Source organism: Carassius gibelio, chromosome A4 (genome assembly GCF_023724105.1).
Source record: "Carassius gibelio isolate Cgi1373 ecotype wild population from Czech Republic chromosome A4, carGib1.2-hapl.c, whole genome shotgun sequence".
Taxonomy (NCBI): Eukaryota; Metazoa; Chordata; class Actinopteri; order Cypriniformes; family Cyprinidae; genus Carassius; species Carassius gibelio.
In genome coordinates, this window is record NC_068374.1 from 8703395 (window position 1) to 8724534 (window position 21140).

At 38.1% G+C, this 21140-nt stretch overlaps 4 protein-coding genes across 5 annotated transcripts in view; 3 read left to right on the plus strand and 1 right to left on the minus strand.

The window, feature by feature from the left end:
- The window catches only part of LOC127967777 (gastrula zinc finger protein XlCGF26.1-like), a 369056-nt gene that overhangs the window by 192937 nt on the left and 154979 nt on the right, over positions 1–21140 (minus strand). The window lies entirely within an intron of this gene.
- Positions 2670–7442, plus strand: LOC127968407 (N-lysine methyltransferase KMT5A-A-like). The gene is made up of 5 exons (XM_052569610.1): positions 2670–2797; positions 2891–3062; positions 6336–6492; positions 6676–6868; positions 7016–7442. Exons 1-4 carry the CDS (start codon positions 2699–2701, stop codon positions 6785–6787), a joined length of 540 nt encoding a protein of 179 aa, XP_052425570.1. The 5' UTR covers positions 2670–2698; the 3' UTR covers positions 6788–6868; positions 7016–7442.
- On the plus strand, positions 6992–10608 carry LOC127981713 (uncharacterized). The gene is made up of 4 exons (XM_052585514.1): positions 6992–7117; positions 7973–8239; positions 9029–9148; positions 9394–10608. The coding sequence occupies exons 1-4, from the start codon at positions 6992–6994 to the stop codon at positions 9694–9696; spliced, it is 816 nt and encodes a 271-aa protein (XP_052441474.1). The 3' UTR covers positions 9697–10608.
- Positions 10674–20499, plus strand: LOC127968004 (uncharacterized). 2 transcript variants are annotated; one of them, XR_008155871.1, is made up of 4 exons: positions 10674–11857; positions 12101–12142; positions 12232–12345; positions 18974–20499. XR_008155871.1 is itself a non-coding variant. In XM_052568826.1 (4 exons), the coding sequence occupies exons 1-3, from the start codon at positions 10727–10729 to the stop codon at positions 12306–12308; spliced, it is 1299 nt and encodes a 432-aa protein (XP_052424786.1). In that variant the 5' UTR covers positions 10675–10726; the 3' UTR covers positions 12309–12345; positions 18974–20499. The 2 variants fall into 2 exon arrangements, 1 of the variants encoding a protein (XP_052424786.1); XM_052568826.1 differs by having other exon boundaries at positions 10675–11906.

Genomic DNA, 21140 nt, shown 5'->3' on the forward strand with positions numbered 1-21140 from the left:
CGCTGTCATTCTGTTGTACTGCGGAGCTTCTGTCACGAAAACAAATTCCTCGTATGTGTGAACATACCTGGCAATAAAGCTCATTCTGATTCTGATTCTGATTCTGACATCAACCATAACTCCTTCAAAAACAGCTAGAAGTTATGGAGTTATGATTGATGATCAGCTGACTTTCTCAGACACATTGCTAAAACTGTCCAATCCTGCAGATTTGCTTTATTCAACATCAAGAAGATCAGGCCCTTTCTTTGGGATCATGCTGCACAACTCCTTGTTCAAGCTCTTGTTCTGTTCAGGCTGGACTATTGCAATGCTCTCTTGACAGGTCTTCTAGCCAATTCTATGAAACCTTTACAATTAATTCAGAACGTGGCAGCAAGATTAATTTTTAATGAGCCAAAAAGAATACACATCACACCTCTGTTTATCAATTTGCACTGGCTTCCAATAGCTGCTCGCATAAAATTCAAGGCATTGATGTTTGCCTACAAAACCACCACTGGCTCTGCACCCCTTTACCTAAATTTTTCACTTCAGACTTATGTGCCTCTAGAAGCTTGCATTCTGCAAGTGAACATCGCTTGATTGTGCCATCCCAAAGAAGCACAAAGTCACTTTAACTGATTTTTAAATTAAATGTTCCCTCCTGGTGGAATGAACTCCCCAACTCAATCCGAGCAGCTGAGTCCTTAGCCATCTTCAAGAATCGGCTTAAAACCCATCTCTTCCATCTTTATTTGACCCTCTAACTTTAACACTCACTATTCTAATTATATTCTTAAAAAATATATAACTACCTTTCTAATCTTTTTATATTCTATTTTCTTTTCATCAATTATGCCTCTAACACTAGCTTGCTCTAATCTTATTTTATTCTATCTGTTTTCTTTATATTATTTAAAATCCCATGCTATTTGTACTGTGTTAACCTAACTGAGACTTGTTATAGCACTTATATATCATTGCTCTTTTTGTTGTTTTTGATTGCTTCCACTGTCCTCATCTGTAAGTCGCTTTGGATAAAATGAATAAAATGAATAAATGTAATGTAATATATATATATATATATATATATATATATATATATTACATTTATTCATTTAGCAGACGCTTTTAGAAGATAGAAGAAGCACAAAGTCACTTTTACGGACTTTTAAATTAAATGTTCCCTTCTGGTGGAATGACCTCCCCAACTCAATCCGAGCAGCTGAGTCCTTAGCCATCTTCAAGAATCGGCTTAAAACACATCTTTTCCATCTTTATTTGACCTTCTTACTTTAACACTCACTATTCTAATTATATTCTTTAAAAAAGTGTCCCATTTAGACTTAAACTCTTAATTTACTTGTTTTCTCAAAATAAATAAATAACACTAACTGTTCTATTCTTTTTGCATTCTATCTATTTTTTTATTTATTATGCAATTAACAAAAGCAAAAAGGCCTTTAACACTAGCTTTCTCTATTCTACCTGTTTTCTTTTTATTATATAATTATAAATAAGTAAAAAACTTGCTACGTTTACTGCGTTTAAGCTAACTGAGACTTGTTATAGCACTTATATATCATTGCTGTTTTGTTAATTTCATTGCTTCCACTGTACTCATTTTCGAGTCGCTTTGGATAAAAGTGTCTGCTAAACAACTAAATGTAAATGGATATAAATACAAACACATGCATGTATATATTTAAGAAAAATAAGTAAAGATTGCCATTCAGAGAATCAAAAGCAAATGTTTTAAGCCTACCATCATTGTACTCTTTTAATATAATGCACTTTAACTAAATAAAGATGAAATTTGATTTATTGCCTGTTATATTCTGAGGAGAAACTGAGATTGAACAAGATGAATATATTGACATGATAATTCAGTTGATTAAACAGTTAAATATTTTTACTGTCTTTTCGATTGCTCCTGTACTGTATTACATTTGTTTTTAAATGTAAAATTATGTTTTTAGAAAAAATACTTTTATTTTGCTCTGGCGGTGTGACGTCATAAGGCTGCGCGCACCCACGCGTCTGTGATTCGGCTGAAGAAAGGTGTGTGATTTTAATAGTTTAAAGAGTGTTTCAATCGACTAAACTCATTTAGAGAGTCGTATATTACACTGTGAAAACAAGTCTCAACCCGTGTCACATTGTAATGCTTTAACTAGTGTTTTTAATGATACTTGTAAAGTGCTCCCGAACAGAAGTAAGAGAAACAGTGCGTCTCATTTCGCTCCCTATATAGTGAATCAGTTATTTTAAACACAACCTCGGTTACTGGTTAGTAGTGTTAGAGAAAACAGCAATGAATCAATTGAATCGCAAAATGATTCAGTGATTCGATCGAATCATCGCGCGCTGACGTCATCTGCTGTTTAAAACAGAGTAAATGCGACGAAAACAAACACAAACCTGTTAAATGATCACTTTACTAAACAACTGCAAATGTTTTCCTGAAAGTGAAATCCATTAAATATAATCTACACATCATTCAATACTAAATATACATCTTAATACACATGTAAACCAAATTCTGTCCTTTTATTAATTTGATTGCTAATGTTGTTTTTAATGTCATACATTTAAAGTCCATGAACTCTGACTCCCTTAGCAGTGTGCTGACTACTGAACTAGAGCTGATTATTTCTGTTAATTATTCTCATCTTAATCACAGATAAACTGAGGTCCATGTGACACTTTTATAAAGATGGAGTTTATTAAAGAGGAGAGAGAAGATGTGAAGATTGAAGACACATTCAGAGTCAAACATGAAGAGACTGAGACACGCAATATTATAAAGATGGAGGTTATTAAAGACGAGAGAGAAGACGTGAAGATTGAAGACACATTCAGAGTCAAACATGAAGAGACTGAGACACACACTTTTATAAAGATGGAGTTTATTAAAGAGGAGAGAGAAGATGTGAAGATTGAAGACACATTCAGAGTCAAACATGAAGAGACTGAGACACACACTGTTATAAAGATGGAGTTTATTAAAGAGGAGAGAGAAGAGATGAAGATTGAAGACACATTCAGAGTCAAACATGAAGAGACTGAGGAACAAACAGGTTAGTTTTTATTCTCAAAGCTGAACTCAGTTGATCATTATTAAATAAACACATTAAACTCTAGTGTTGATATTTCCAGTTATTAATAAAAGAAGTCTTAATAGAAGGCTATTATATTATTAACCAAAAAACTATTTCTGTGAAAGCAACAGTTAGTTTCCTAATTGTGAAAAATTATGTGATGGTGAATCCCTCCATCAAGATCAAGATGGCTGGAGATTTGTTGTTTTTTGGCTTGTGACTTGATCTTTTGAATTTAATACAAAAAGTATACCCTTTACAGATTTAATTGATCTATTGATCTTATCTGTACGATTAAAACTGAAAGTGTAATTTAAGTTCTTTTCGTGGTTATCAGGAGAAAATGCCTCATAACACGTATCTGTGTTAATCGATTCCAGAGGGTTAAACTCAACCTTGTGAAGACAGAATGAGTTGTGGTCTTTGCCAACCCAGCACTTCATCACAACTTCTCCATACCGCTAGGATCGTCCACCATAACTCCTTCTAGGACAGACAGGAACCTAGGGCTGGACGATTATGGCCTAAAATCAAAACCTTGATTAATTGAACATTTTGCCTCGATTACGATTATTAAATGATTATTATTTTATTTTTTTGCTCTCATAGTTCACTGACAAGGTTTGTACTGTAAATATGATCGACTATCAGCAGTTATTTTATCTATGTTCGTAACATTTCTTACTAGGGTTGGGTATCGTTTGAATTTTATCGATTCTTATCGATTCCTAGTTTCGATTCCAATAAGATAAAAAAATCCAATATAAAAAAAAATTAAGTCAAATATTTAGATGTCAAACATTTTTACAAAGCCTTCTGTTGCAGCTGAATAACATGAGCAAAAATCAGCAGCCTACAAAACACTGCAAGAGGAATTTTGCCTGTGATTAAAAAAAATGCCATACCAAAAACAACTAAATTAGTATAAATTAAAAAAATATAAAATTGTTAAAGACAAGTAATAAGATAGGTCGGTAATCAGAAAGGAACAAACAAATCAATTAGCAATATCGTAAATAAATACAACTAAACTAAATTTCAGGTACAGAAACTGTAATTAAAAGTTTAAAAACACTGCATAGTTTTCTTTTTATAAATAAAATAAAGATTAATCAAGTAAAGTTATTAAATATATTCAGTCGAGATCAGTGAATGATTTTCTTTTGTTCTTTGATTAACATTAATGTTAGGCAACACGTTTATTAGGCTGTTGTCTCTTTAAGCAAAAATACTGTACACGTGTGCTTTCTTTTTCATCTGTTTATGTTCACGTAAGACAAAAACGGCTGCGTTTATGATGATATACTGATGTAGTTTTCTGTTTCGTAGTTTCGACTCGGAACAACTTTTTCTACAGTTTCTACAACTTTTTATACACAGAACAGTCCGAGAACGGACACAAACTGGGAACCCGCAGCACGACCGCCGACCGCTTGTGCTTCATGTGCGCTGCACACAAACATGCTTTAATAAGTTTTGAGATTCTAAGTTACTTTAGTGATAAATCACAGGACAGCGCTGACAACTAGTTTCTGTGTTCCTCTGTGCACGCGATCTTCACAGCTACTGTTTATATGAGTGTTCGTGCCACAATGCAGCTGCGCGGACATGGTAGATCGATATAATACACATCCGATCATCTAATCGCTTGAATGTCCAAACCATAAAACAAATACAACTAACAAAGTTTAGTGAAGATGCAAGGCTCACACCGCTTTGCTTTTATGCCACTGACTGGTTGGGGAAGAGTCATATGGCTACACACGCGCATGCTTTTAAGGGGGAAGTGTAAACAGGATTGAAAAACTGAAATAACCGACATGAGAAAATTACCTCGGTTAGAGGTTATGAATTTCGATTATTAATAATTTATTAATAATTTTTTTATTATTTATTTTTCGATTAATCGCCCAGCCCTAAGTTGCATGATGTTCTTACGCTTCACTGGTGTTACCTGCACTAAATGGTACACGGCACTCTCAGTTTAAAGGAGTCATAACCTAGTATTACCTTGGATACCCACGATCTATTATAGTCTTTCAGGCCCTTCTAAAAAAGAAAAGTGGAAAAAATAAACACAGAACTCCTCTGACCCGTATTTCTGAAGGCATTATTGTCTCGCGAGATCTGATGCGATATTTTGGCTGTCGTGGACGTTCATTTTAATAATGCAAATGAGGGGTGCGTTGATTGGTGGCAGGAAGGAGGGGGGTTGACACCGCAGGTAACTTAAGCATATCATCCCAAAATGACATCATGGCGCAAGTTGTGAATGAACCCGACCTGGCCACGACCTACGGACTTCAACCGTATATGCACGAGCCAGAGTCTGAACCTGAGCTGGAAAGGGAAGATGTAGAGTCGATGGAAGGACGTCTACATCAAGATGTCTCTGAATGGTAAAGACAATCATTTTGAGACATACATTATACCTTTTATTTAATGTAGGTTACATTAACGGAGATGTAGTCTACTTTTTTATCAGCTTACAGTGGTTATTGAGATCAACGTTTGCTATCATGTGGTGTTTTTGCCTTGTTTCACGTTGTGGTTTTTTAGACATTCAAATTTGTGAACGATTCCGGCGTAAAATGATTAGCACAGACACCTAACTTTAAGCCAGTGGGAAGGGTTCAGGAACCGCATCATTAAAAATGAATTTAATCCACTGGTCCCTGACAGCTTGGTCCGTTCTTGGGAGAGAATACACATTTAGGTTACATGTTGATTCTGGCAGTCAACAACAGAGTAACTCACGTGTGCAGTATGTTTCTGCATCTTTCGCGACTGAATATGAGGGGGAGAGGGGCAGGGCAGGCTTCCTGCAGCATAGGTCTGCGATGTCCATATATGGTATATCCCGAAATTAAAATCTCGTATTTGAGTGCGCGTGCACGTGGGCTGGTTTACGAACCCAGGGGTAAACAAACGCTTCACTTTTAAATATCGGCTTCCCGGCCAGTGTATAATCATTAGGCATTCATAACATACATTGATTCTCGTGGAAAAGTGAAAATTACAGGTCATGACTCCTTTAAGGGAACTGAACAGAGCATAATTTTTTGGCCACATAAAGTCTGTTCAAAAAAGCACTTTACCTGTAGAGTGTGTATCACAACTGGGAGAGTGCTGAGCATTGTCTGCAGGTAATACACTGACTAGACGCAAGAACCTCAACCTCACTTTGAAAATACTGTAGTATCTCTTTTTGCATCCCAGAATGAAATGTTTAATTATTATATTTTATTGTAGGAAGAGGAGTGTTTGCCACACACCCCATTGAACCCGGGGACTTCGTGTTGGAGTACAGGGGTAAACTCCTCACACAGGAGGAATGCAAGTCAAGAAAATACTCAGAGAGTGAAAGCACATTTCTCTCTGACTTTCAGTGGCAGAATCATCACTTATGGTAAACATTGAAAGATGGATGTTTTGTATTGATTTAGAGAAATTACGAGTTAACCCTGAAACAAGGTTTAATACTTGATGAATGAATTAAGCACAAATACTCTTAAATTCTTTTGAAAATAACTCTTTCAATAACACTTTTAAAAAGATGTTAAACTATTGCCATTTTTCTGATACTTTTCAGCCTGGATGCATCTAAAGAAGATGGATCTCTCGTAAGATTGGTCAATGACAACCACAAAAATCCAAATTGCGTTATGAAAAAAATCATAGTTGACAACAAACCACATTTGTGACTTTGTTCTCTGAAGAAAATAGAAATAGGAGATGAAATTGATTACAACTATGGTGATTCAAAATAGCCTTGGCGCAGTAAGGTGAGTTGGTTAGATTTTTTTTGTTGCAAATTTTGTATTTCTCCAATATTAACCATGTTTCCAATATTACTCTTTACTGTCTATGGAAATGCATTTAATCTTTGATCTGTGATGTATGTTAAAATGAGTTCTTTATCTGCAATCCAGTTGAAAAAAACCCAAGCTCCAGCTGCAGCAGTAGAGAACGAGACCAGCCCTGTTCCTAAGACGCTTAATGATAGACCAAACCCAGATCAGACCAGCACACAGGTAAAAGTACATTCAAACACATTCATCTATGCTGACATGTATGTGGTGGTGTTCTATTACTAAAGTGGACCAATGCTTATGTGGCTTTATATTGGCTGTTAAAGGCAAGGTAATGTCACACACACCGGCATGTTTCCAGTCATGTTCTTATGGAGTTCTTCCATCTTCCAAATACCTTTGTTTCTCTAGTTTCTCCTTTACACACTCATATGTCTGTAGTCTGACCCATGTGAAGGCCCTTCCGTCCAGTTCTTACTGTAATTGTTTTTAATGCACTATGGCAACACCTGACATGACCTCAACTGTGATTTTAACAATCGTTATTGTATACTGTATCTGAGCTGTTAGATTTTAAAGCATCTTTTTTATTTGAATTTTGATTTTAAATATGTTGGTTTGATGCACTTAAAACCCCTGTAATGGTCAATTGGACCATGGATCAATGCTCATGGGGCTTTAAAGTAGTCAGGTGACCTTATTGGGTTGTAAAGGCCAGGTAATGTAACACACACTGGCATCTTTCCAGTCCATTCTTGTGGGGCACCTTTTAATGCATTATGGTAACATCTGGGGAGAAAAAAAGAAGAAAATCTGCATACTGGGTTAAAGCTCACAGTTACCTTTTTTATTGACCAAAAAACAAACATTTCAATCCAAATGTTCTTCCTCAGGCAACTATATGATTGTATTGTAATACTATAGTATAGCTGTACTCTTGATTTTAACATTTATAATTGTACACTGTCTAAAAGGGCTGATGTTCACATTTCTGGATTTAGATTTTTAGTCAGATCACGCCATGTTTCTTTGGCCAACCTTTCTAATTCAATACTTAATGAATTTGTTTATTTTTAGGTATTTACTGTCCAAGGATTTTCACTGGTTGATTATCCAGATAGTGATGAAACTGATGAGGATGGTATGGAAAACGAACCTCCCACCCCACACCTGGATGTTATTTTAGGGCAGAATGATATTGGCCCAGATGTTTCAGATCATTTGTACGATTCAGATGAAACTGTTGTGAAAGAAACTTGTGATGAGGCTTCTCCAAGCAACCATTCCAACAATCAATCGGATGATGAACTTGTTCCACCACTGAGACGCACAAAAAGCATTCTGGTAAGCCCCAAAACACATTTTAACAATATAATTAACTTGTTTATGTGCCACTAGTAAGCGAATTTGAATTATTTTATATTTGAATGGGAATCATTCACTTTGAACCTGAATCGATTGTTTTAAACAATTGCTTTTAAAATCTGAATCTAAATGGACTCATTTAAAATTGAATCTATTGGATTGGCATAAGCACCTGCAGGAGTGATGTCCAGTGATCAGCGCTCAGGTGTGTGCTTAAAAAAAAAAAAGATACAGAGTGCCCAGTGGTGTAGGGTACTGGTCAGACAGCATACCGGGACAAACCCTGGTAGGCCGACGCTATCACTCCCGGACGTCGTGGCCGGTCTCTGTTGCCAAAATCCGGTCGAGTCCTCCTCCTCGCCTGGTGCATTAATTATCAATTAAATAGAGATCACCAACCAATCAACAATCAATCAGTAATCATTTATTAGAGAAGCTCAACTCTTCTTTTCTGACTAATTACTGATTTTTAATTGATAGGGAGACATTTGTGAGGTGAGGAAGACACTTCAGTAAATTATTGACTAATCTCAATCAACAATAAAATGCATGAAAACTGAAATGTTACTCTTTTTTAATAATGTTGTCAACGTTTACTCCACCTGGAAGGCAGTTTGGACATGGGCCTCAGCAGGTGGATGGAGGGGTAATATTGGTCAATAATTTTCATACGTGTCTAGCTCACTTGACAACCTCTGAATGGTCTCCCTATCAATTAAAAATACAGCAATCATACAGCAAAATATCTCCATGTCTCCCTTTTTGCAGATGGATAGAGTAGAAGATTTTACCCACAGTCTCTATGATTCAAGTAGTGACAGCGCAGTAGAGACTCCTTTTTTTAAGCCTGAAAGGGATTCACAGAAGCTAAGAAGGTCTTGCCATCCCGTGAGTCTTTTTTTTTTGGGGGGGGGGGGGGGTCTTTTGTGTTTTCATGATTGTGAAAATGTCTATTTCTCTCGCTAGTGAGTCTGATGGGGATTCTTCTAATTTGTAAATTTACTTGTACTGAAAATGGTTCATACAGATTTTTCTTCATTTAGTATCCTGAGCCTGTTCAATCAGTATACTCAGGTTTTTTATATTTAATGTTGCAAAAATAGTTATTAACAGATGTGTGTTTGTTTTTAAAGATTCATATGAATCTCATGGAATCGGATGACTCAAACTTAGGTAGCGAAGAGGAGTATATTCCAAATCCCATGGATGAAAGCACAGAACGTGATAGCAGTATGGAATTAACCCTGGAAAAGGAAAAAAAGAACAAAGGTGCATCATCCAGTAAGAGCAAGTTTAAGCCCAGAGAGAAAAGAAGTAGATCCTCCCGAGAGAGTGGAAGCAAGTCCTCCAGACAGAGCAAGTCTAATCCCGGAGAGAGTGGAAGTAGATCCTCCCGAGAGAGTGGAAGCGAGTCCTCCAGACAGAGCAAGTCTTAGCCCGGGGAGATTGGAAGTAGATCTTCCCGAGAGAGTGGAAGCGAGTCCTCCAGACAGAGCAAGTCTAAGCCCGGGGAGATTAGAAGTAGATCCTCCATAGAGAGTGGAAGCGAGTCCTCCAGACAGAGCAAGTCTAAGCCCGGGGAGATTGGAAGTAGATCCTCCCGAGAGAGTGGAAGCGAGTCCTCCAGACAGAGCAAGTCTAAGCCCGGGGAGATTGGAAGTAGATCCTCCCGAGAGAGTGGAAGCGAGTCCTCCAGACAGAGCAAGTCTAAGCCCGGGGAGATTGGAAGTAGATCCTCCCGAGAGAGTGGAAGCGAGTCCTCCAGACAGAGCAAGTCTAAGCCCGGGGAGATTGGAAGTAGATCCTCCATAGATAGTGGAAGCGAGTCCTCCAGACAGAGCGAGTCTAAGCCCAGGGAAAGTGGAAGTGAATCCTCTAGTCATAGCCAATTTGACTTTAGCCAGAGAAGACTTTTGGAAAGATGTCATGATCCCACACAAAGATGTCCAAATAGCAGAGTTGATGGGAATGAAAAGGAAATCGCAACATATTCTGAAATCAATGTTTCAGTGCCCCTGGAAGAAGAGCAGTATATCATTGTCAGTCCAACTTTAAAGAAAGATGATGGATCCAGAAGCTATAACAAGAAACATTTCTGCTTTTATTGCAGGAAGTTTGTCCAGAAAATGTCAAGACACTTGTGGCGTAAACACCAAGATGAATTGGATGTTGCGAAAGCATTCAGTTTTCCCAAAAACTCAAAGGAAAGAAAACTACAATTGGACTACATACGAAATAAGTGAAACTTCGAGCACAACAGTCATGTTTTAGGAACACAAAAAGGAAGACTAATCCCATGTAAACAACCGGGAAAAAAATCAGAGGGACATAAATTTGCACATTGCATTCACTGCAGCTTCAAACCCGAAAGTACTAAACCGGGTAAAAATAGTTCAGGCATTGTGTGCTTTCGCTGAACCTTCTCCATCGGAATATACAGACGCGTATTGGAAGTTCTTGAGTGTAATGATTCAGGACAAGATTGCAGTTGCAATTAAAGGAGACAACTGCATCCTCAATTATGGGTTCAGGTTGTTCAAAAAGAATGAGAAGATTGTCAGTCAACATCAGTATATACGCCAAAAACTGAGAGAACTTGGCAGGCTTTTATTGGAAGCTAAAAAAATCACACATGTGAAGACCATTCAAGAACTCATCAAACCTGAACAGTACTCCCAGGTTGTCAGAGCTGCAAAAAACCTATCTGGATTCAGTGAGGAAACTGGCATATACCAATGTCCCTCTCTTGCACGCAAGGTAGGACACAGCCTGCATTCATTGGCTATGTTTATCAAGTCCGAAGGACTGAAAAAGAAAGATAAAGAAACCATTAAAGATGCTGAGGAGTTCACACAGTTGTATTTAGAGAGTTGGAGGTTTGATATTGCAGGCCAGGCATTAACCCAGCTTAACCGGGCCAAATGGAATGCACCGCAACTTTTACCTCTTACACAAGATATCCAAAGGCTACATTGCTATCTAGAAGAAAAACTGCATCAACATCTCAAAGATTTAAAAGAACATCGTTCATCCACAAATTGGAAGGAACTTGCAAAAGTAACGCTGACTCAAGTTATGCTTTTTAATCGGCGGAGAGCAGGTGAAGTGTCCCGAATGCGCCTGTCTGCATACTTATCGAAGGACACATCAGAGGAACAGGAAGATATAAATTTGGCCCTCACAGCGCTTGAGCAGAAGCTCTGCAGGCATTTTGTGCAAATAGCAATTGTTGGAAAAAGAGGAAGGAAGGTTCCTGTTCTTCTAACCCCATCAATGAGAGAATCACTTGATGCTCTTACTGAGAGCAGAGAAGAATGTGGGGTGCTGAAGGACAATGAATATCTGTTTGCATTGCCACAATCTGACCATTACCTCAGGGCTTGTGACTGCATGAGGCAATTTGTCAGTGAATGTGCTGACATAAAAAATCCTCAAGCGCTAACATCAATTCAACTGAGGAAACATATTGCTACCCTGTCTACTGTTCTGAACCTCAAAACCACCGAGCTCGACCAGTTGGCAGACTTCCTTGGTCATAATATCGCTGTTCACAGGAAACACTACAGGCTCCCAGAAAGCACCTTCCAATTAGCCAAAGTAAAGTCCTCCTGGGCACTGGAACAAGGACGCCTAGGAGATGTGAATGGTAATTAACTTTATATTCTTGAAGGCACAATATATGACATTTAGTCTTCCGCATTCAGAAAACAACTATTTACCATGTAAAACATAGGGCAGTAATGGTGACAGGATGAGAGATAATACTACTGTTGTATACTCTTGCAGATTGTCCATAGTTTCAGCTTTCCAAACTCAATTTTTTATCAATTATCATTTTAGAGACCATTGACATGGAGGGACCTTTAGCAGAGGACATTGAAGGTATGGTTATACGATGTTCCTAAATTGATTCTAAATGATCCGTTTTAGATATTTTGTGTATTGTATTCTTAAGTTATTTCCCTCTCCAGATGTCAGTATGCTAGGAGAAGATGGGTCAGACGATGAGGTCAGCATGTCATCCCTGCAAGAATGTCCCTCCACATAACAAGTCCAAAACCGGAGTGTGTCTGCAAAAAAGAGAGGTGAGCTTTGGGACTTGCACTCTCTTTTGGGCCAGAGCTGCTCATTTATTTTTAAGGCAAGGCAAGGCAAGTTTATTTATATAGCACATTTCATACAAAATGGTAATTCAAAGTGCTATAGATAAAAGAAAGTAAAATAATTATGAAAAATTACAAAAAATAAAACAAGCAATTTTAAAACTTTTAAAATGATTAAAACGTTTACTTAAAATCAATTTAAAAACAGTTAGAAAATGAAAAAACTGAAAATATAGTGCAATCAGTTCGGACATAGCACAGTGCTCATTCAATGAATGCACAACTAAACAGATGGTTTTTGAGTCTAGATTTAAATGTGACTAGTGTTTTAGCACATCTGATCTCTTCTGGAAGCTGATTCCAACCGCGGTCAGCATAGTAACTAAAGGCGGACTCCCCTTGTTTTGTGTGAACCCTTGGTATTTCTAACTGACTCAATCCTAGTGATCTGAGTGCTCTGTTAGGTTTATATTCAGTGAACATATCTGCAATGTATTTCGGTCCTAGGTCATGTAGTGACTTATATATGAGTAAAAGTATTTTAAAATCAATCCTAAATGTAACTGGTAGCCAGTGTAAGGACCTGAGGACTGGTGTGATATGCTCAGATTTTCTGGTTCTAGTCAGAATCCTGGCAGCAGCGTTCTGGATGAGCTGCAGCTGTCTAATGGTCTTTTTGGGAAGGCCGGTGAGGAGCCCATTACAATAGTCCACCCTGCTGGTGATAAAGGCATGAACTAGTTTCTCCAAGTCTTGGCTGGAAACAAAACATCTAATTCATGCAATGTTTTTTAAATGATAGTATGCCGATTTAGTTACTGCTTTGACATGACTACTGAAACTAAGGTCTGTGTCCAGAATCACACCAAGATTCCTGACTTGTTTTTCAGTTGTATGACCCCTAGAGTCAAGGTGTGCATTCACCTTGAGAACTTCATCTTTGTTTCCAAATGCAATGACTTCAGTTTTTTCCTTGTTTAACTGAAGAAAGTTCTGGCACATCCAACTATTACATCAATGCATTGGCAGAGGGAGTCAATGGGGCTGTAGTCATTTGGAGATAAGGCTAGGTAAATCTGGGTATCATCAGCATAGCTGTGATAGGCAATTTGGTTCTTTCTCATTATTTGACTCAGTGGAAGCATATACAGGTTAAACAAGAGTGGTGCAAGAATTGAGCCTTGTGGGACTCCACATGTCATGGACGTCAATTTAGACTTATGCTCTCCTAGACTCACATAATAGCCTCTCCCTTCTAAGTATGACCTGAACCATTTGAGTACCATCCCAGAAAGCCTGACCCAGTTTTCCAGTCTCTCTAGTAGTATGTTATGATCGACAGTGTCAAACGCAGCACTGAGATCTAGCAATACCAGCACCGGTATTTTGCCAGAGTCGCAATTTAACCGAATATCATTTATTATCTTAATGAGTGCTGTCTCTGTGCTGTGATGCGGTCGAAAACCAGATTGAAAATTGTCCAGGTATCCATTGGAAGATTAGCTATTGGTCTGAAATTGCTCAAAATTGTGTTATCAAGATTGGTCTTTTTCAGGAGGGGCTTAACAACTGCAGTTTTTAAGGAGTTTGGAAATGTCCCAGAAAGAAGTGTGGCGTTCACCACTTCTAAGAGATCTGCTTTTAAGCAGTTAAGCACACTTTTGAAAAAAGATGTGGGAAGTGTGTCAAGATAGCAGGTTGATGATTTTAGGTGCTGCACTATGTCTTCCAGAATTTTGCCATCAATTGTTTTTAAAAAATAGACATCGTACAGTATTGTTCAAAATAATAGCAGTACAATGTGACTAACCAGAATAATCAAGGTTTTTAGTATATTTTTTTATTGCTACGTGGCAAACAAGTTACCAGTAGGTTCAGTAGATTCTCAGAAAACAAATGAGACCCAGCATTCATGATATGCACGCTCTTAAGGCTGTGCAATTGGGCAATTAGTTGAATTAGTTGAAAGGGGTGTGTTCAAAAAAATAGCAGTGTGGCATTCAATCACTGAGGTCATCAATTTTGTGAAGAAACAGGTGTGAATCAGGTGGCCCCTATTTAAGGATGAAGCTAATACTTGTTGAACATGCATTTGAAAGCTGAGGAAAATGGGTCGTTCAAGACATTGTTCAGAAGAACAGCGTACTTTGATTAAAAAGTTGATTAGAGAGGGGAAAACCTATAAAGAGGTGCAAAAAATGATAGGCTGTTCAGCTAAAATGATCTCCAATGCCTTAAAATGGAGAGCAAAACCAGAGAGATGTGGAAGAAAACGGAAGACAACCATCAAAATGGATAGAAGAATAACCAGAATGACAAAGGCTCAGCCAATGATCACCTCCAGGATGATCAAAGACAGTCTGGAGTTACCTGTAAGTACTGTGACAGTTAGAAGACGTCTGTGTGAAGCTAATCTATTTTCAAGAATCCCCCGCAAAGTCCCTCTGTTAAAAAAAAGGCATGTGCAGAAGAGGTTACAATTTGCCAAAGAACACATCAACTGGCCTAGAGAGAAATGGAGGAACATTTTGTGGACTGATGAGAGTAAAATTGTTCTTTTTGGGTCCAAGGGCCACAGGCAGTTTGTGAGACGACCCCCAAACTCTGAATTCAAGCCACAGTACACAGTGAAGACAGTGAAGCATGGAGGTGCAAGCATCATGATATGGGCATGTTTCTCCTACTATGGTGTTGGGCCTATTTATCGCATACCAGGGATCATGGATCAGTTTGCATATGTTAAAATACTTGAAGAGGTCATGTTGCCCTATGCTGAAGAGGACATGCCCTTGAAATGGTTGTTTCAACAAGACAATGACCCAAAACACACTAGTAAACGGGCAAAGTCTTGGTTCCAAACCAACAAAATTAATGTTATGGAGTGGCCAGCCCAATCTCCAGACCTTAATCCAATTGAGAACTTGTGGGGTGATATCAAAAATGCTGTTTCTGAAGCAAAACCAAGAAATGTGAATGAATTGTGGAATGTTGTTAAAGAATCATGGAGTGGAATAACAGCTGAGAGGTGCCACAAGTTGGTTGACTCCATGCCACACAGATGTCAAGCAGTTTTAAAAAACTGTGGTCATACAACTAAATATTAGTTTAGTGATTCACAGGATTGCTAAATCCCAGAAAAAAAAAATGTTTGTACAAAATAGTTTTGAGTTTGTACAGTCAAAGGTAGACACTGCTATTTTTTTGAACACACCCCTTTCAACTAATTGCCCAATTGCACAGCCTTAAGAGCGTGCATATCATGAATGCTGGGTCTTGTTTGTTTTCTGAGAATCTACTGAACCTACTGGTAACTTGTTTGCCACGTAGCAATAAAAAATATACTAAAAACCTTGATTATTCTGGTTAGTCACATTGTACTGCTATTATTTTGAACAATACTGTATATTTTTGATATTGTGGCCGAATCTGTCTGACCTCTGCATTACTTGAGGATGTGCTAATCGCCTTCCTGATATTGATGATCTTCTCAGAAAAGAAGGAAGCAAACTCATTGCTTTACATCCACGTAGCTGGGTTTGCGTAGCTGTGCAGCACGTAAGGTCCAAAGAGCTGCATAATTAAGGATTAATTTACAGTGTTTTTGTTTTTACCAAACCAGTGTATAAAATGAATGATAATCTCAGTCATGTTATTATGAAGAGTTGTTTATTCCAACAAATAAGAACTTTATTTATTTACATTGTTAACAGTGCAATGTCTGCAGTGTTCTCTCACTCTCCACTGAAATCTGTGTGCTCAGTGTGAAGTCCACCTTTACTTATAGTGGTAATCCCAGAAACGGTTCCTGTCCTCTGAAAAACAGAGGCGGACATCACACTTGCTGCATTGGGTTTTGATGTACCCTTTACTGCAATGTCTGCAGTGCCCTCTCTTTGTCTTCAGGGGGAAATGTCCAGTTTGGTCAATGCGCACATATTCAGAGGGCTCCTGTCTCTGGGCTCTTGTTGATTGAAGATGGCCATCCTCTCTTTGGCGTTTTCAGTGTTGTGTCCACTGGATTAGAATATAAGGAACAAATGTATCAATTTATGTACATCTCAAATACCAGTCTGATTTATCACAAACAAGGTAAATGGCACAAATAGATCATTACCGTAATGAGAGAGGAACCCAGCTATGCTTGGAACTTTCTCATGTTCAGTATCTCCTTCTTTGGCATCCTGAGAGCATAGGCTGTGCTGCTTGTAGAGGAGCCAGGCGTTGACCACAGGAAGGGTGATTGTGTGCCAGAAGATGTACATGTACCATCGCCAGGATTTCAGTGCATACTTGTGTTTTGCTGTAAATGAGTCCAACAAATCCACACCTCCCATGTATTTATTGTAGATGCCCACAATGGAAGCCTTTCTAACGTCAATGTAGATTTTGGCGGCTTTGTCCCAGTGTTGAATCTCCTGTTTAGGTTCTGGTCCAGCGAAGGATGACACAAGTGTCACCGCCCTGTTGTTGTACCATTTTTACAGCACAGATGTTGTTTCCCCTCCACTCTGTGGTCAAAGCTTCCTCTGCCCTTCTTCTTCAAGCTCTTCACATGTAAAGATTACAGTTGGGTAGATGCACTTGCCTGGCTGTTCCCACATAATGGATTCCTTGCTCAAGGAGCTTCACTACCAGTGGAACGGAGGTTAAGTAGTTGTCTGCCTCAATCTTGTTGTGTTTACCCTTTGGAAATGTGGAGGCAAGCTTCATTACAACATCACCTGACAATCCAAGTTCAGATTTGACTCGTACTTCATTGTTGCTCCCTTGGTAAACATCAAAGTCAAGCATCATGCTAGAGATTCCAGCTTTCACCCATTCTTTAAAGCCCCATGAGCGTAGATTACCTTGCATATACTTCTTGATACTGCTGAACTTCCCGGTAAAGGGTATCATCTTCTTGTCCATGGAATGTGCTCTTCTGGTACCACCTGCAGGCAGTTTTCTCTGAGTTAATCAAGCCGTGGTCTGAGTTTCCAGAGTTTGTCCCACTTTTCAGTCTCTGGCACAGTTAAATTGTTTACAAAATGTAATGTTCCATCCTCAGGTACATGCCCAATGCTGCCTGTATTTCTTTTGTATTATTGTTGACTGATCTTTGGTCATTTTGAATGCTGTACTCATTCGTATTTGTTGCCAGAGCTTGAACCAAATCTTCTGTCACAAACTTTTGGAAGTATTGCAGTGGTGTGTGGAGGGAGGTGACATCATCTGTGAGAGCTTGACCAGAAAAATCAGTGACGTCTGTCATATGGCTTGATGTATTTCTTTGATTGCCCGGGCTCAATATTCACATTAGCTGGACAATCGGTAGGTTCTTGGTTTTCTCTGTCCACGGAGACATCAAAATCTGATTCTTCATCACTTGCATCAGTGTCGTCAAAATCTATGTCCACATCACTTTCTCCTTTTTGGATGATGGCCATTAACATTGTGCACATTGTACCGAGGATTTCTCCTTGCTGGTGGCATTCTGAAATGAAAAGATAAAATTGAGACAAATGTACATTGTATATACAAATAGCACACATGCCTCATTATGACGTGTTCACACTTTGGACTGAAGCAGCCTATTCACACATCTCACCGGTCACACTATACCTAATGGCTCACCTATAGTAGAATGTGATTGTAATCTTTACAGGAATGTATTCAGGATCCAGTTTACAACAAAATCTAACAGTGATGAACATTTACACCTGTGCCAGAACAAAGCACCAGGAGCATCCCGCACAACTTGGAGGTGTGGCCAGGTGTCTCTTGCAAAAGAGATCTTGGATCTCAATGGGACAGACCTGGTTAAATAAAGGTTATATTTATTTATGTATAAAGGTTAAGGCCTATTGATAATAAGCACTTTGACTATAAATTGATAAGAACATTTTGTTTATCAGTAGACTAAGAAAGGGCAGATTTGCACAAACAGAATTTCTTTGTTAGAAAGTCCTGCAGATTGTGATAGCAAATTATAATGTTTAGATATGGAAATAAATCTTTCAACTTTAGTCTCAAATACAGTATAGAATATGTAATCCAATATAAAGCTAAAGGGTATAATGCTTAAATCATGTATAATTTGTTGTGAACATTTACATTTAAGTTCCCCTCAAGATGTTCCTCTTAAATACAGGGCAATTATGACTGCCACTCTCAACCAAACATTGTAATATTGCAACATTTATAAAACAAACTCCAAACAAAATGTAGGGTATATTTTCAACATTTACTGTATATGTCCTTGTTATAGACACTGTAATAAACACAGAAAAACATATTCCAAGCATTTTACTTACTTGAAGATGAATCCAGTCCAGTAAATCAAAGGGATGTTGCTTGATCAGAAAGTTGTAGGATGTGTCACTTCTTGACTGAAGGGTGGGCTTTGTATACAAATCCTGGATCCAATTACATGGTGGGAATAAAATGTAGGACCCACAGATCATATTGATGTGGTTGTATAAACAAACAAACAATAAAAAAAGATAAAAGGGGTTTTGTGGAGTAACCACAAATGTTGTAATACTGAAACAGTGGGTCTTACAGGGTTAAGTAAGATTAAAATTTATTTATAAAAGAAAACCTACAATGTTTTGTGTTTTTGCATACATAGGAAAACAAACGGCCGTCAAAAGAAGCTGGACCCCAGACGAGTGTGCTGCAGTGGACACACATTTGAGGAGATTTATTGTAATGAATCAAGTTCCTGGTAAAGAAGAGTGTCAGCGCTGTATTACTGCAGAACCTCAAGCTCTCAGAAACAGAGACTGGAAAGCAGTTAAATATTATGTTAAAAATCGCATTACAGCCCTGAGAAGAAAAGTCTAGTGTACCTAATGGAACTGAGGTAAAAAAGAGGAAGGGACCTTAAAATGTTTTGTCTTTGGTTGTGTTCTGTTGTAACCTTTTTGTTGTTGTTGTTGTTGTTGTTGGGGTTTGCTCAGGTTTTATGGCTGTCCAGTGGCCTACAAATATACAGTTATACAATATACAGTTCTTATTTAATTTAATTTTTTATTTGATGGATGTAGGATGGATGTTGGATGGATATTGAATAGATGTTTGATAGATGGATGGATGGATGGATGTTGGATGGATGTTCGAGAGCTGGGTGGATGTAGGATAGATGATGGATGTTTGATGGATGAATGTCGGATGGATGTAGGGTAGATGATGGCTGGATGGATGTTGGATGAATGTAGGGTAGATGATGGCTGGATGGATGGATGTTGAACAGATGTTGGATATATGGATGGATGGATGTTGACCAGATGTTGGATATATGGATGGATGTTGGATGTGTGGATGTTGAATGAATGTAGGGTAGATGATGGCTGGATGGATGTTGGATGGATGTAAGGTAGATGTTGGATGGATGTAGGGTAGATGATGGCTGGATGGATGGATGTTGAACAGATGTTGGATATATGGATAGATGGATGGATCTTGAATAGATGTTGGACATATGGATGGATGGATGTTGGATGGATGTTCGAGAGCTGGGTGGATGTAGGATAGATGATGGATGTTTGATGGATGAATGTCGGATGGATGTAGGGTAGATGATGGCTGGATGGATGTTGGATGAATGTAGGGTAGATGATGGCTGGATGGATGTTGGATGGATGTAGGGTAGATGATGGCTGGATGGATGGATGTTGAACAGATGTTGGATATATGGATGGATGGATGTTGACCAGATGTTGGATATATGGATGGATGTTGGATGTGTGGATGTTGAATGAATGTAGGGTAGATGATGGCTGGATGGATGTTGGATGGATGTAAGGTAGATGTTGGATGGATGTAGGGTAGATGATGGCTGGATGGATGATGGATGGATGTAGGGTAGATGATGGCTGGATGGATGGATGTTGAACAGATGTTGGATATATGGGTGATTCTCGCGAAATTAGACTTATGAGGTGTCATGAAACATTTTGATGATCAAAGTAAATGCTATCAAAATAAGAAGGATACAGTTATAAACATCTCTTCATCTACTATTTTGCACATGATTTCAAATTACATCATAAATACCAATTTATTTATTTTTTTCACATTTAAGGGAAACTTTCTCATTACCGCAACGTGTCCATGACTGGATTTGGGTTCTTTGAGGTGGAATTTTTTTATAATTAAAAAATATAAAAAATAAAAAGCTTCAGTGCATGTTGTACTATAAACATTTACAGTAAATAAACATGTGGTATTTTCTGATCATTGGTAAATGTAGTAAAAATAATAAGGATTATAAATGTGTCCAAGACCAATTTTCTCATCCTCCACAACAATTTTCAATCATTGTTTAAGTCCTCAAGGAACTAACATTTTCAAGGAGTTTTGCTGGAAGGGACATAATTGACTGTGACACTCAAGATGGCTACCAGGTAAGCAGTTCTTATTTTTTTTCTCCAGATAAAAGTTAAGATTTTGTTTGTCAAAGTACCTACACGACTTTTTAGTTCTCATTACCGAAACATGAGTTTGTGAAGTTTTAAAAAATGTTGCCGTTTAAATTTTTTGATTGCTATATACCCCATTTTGATCTAAATGTAAAAAGAGAGGGAAAGTTTAGCTAACCCTCATTTAGCTTCCACAGTAAGCAAAAATGTTTAAGGTCGCTCATCCTCCGCAACACCATTATCATTCACCAAAACAATTGAAGGCCTGTTGCGGTGGAGATACTCAATGTTTCAGTAATGAGAAAAAGACTTATGAAGGAAGAAATTGCACTATAACTCTTGCTAATTTCAATATAACTTGATATTTGCCTTAAC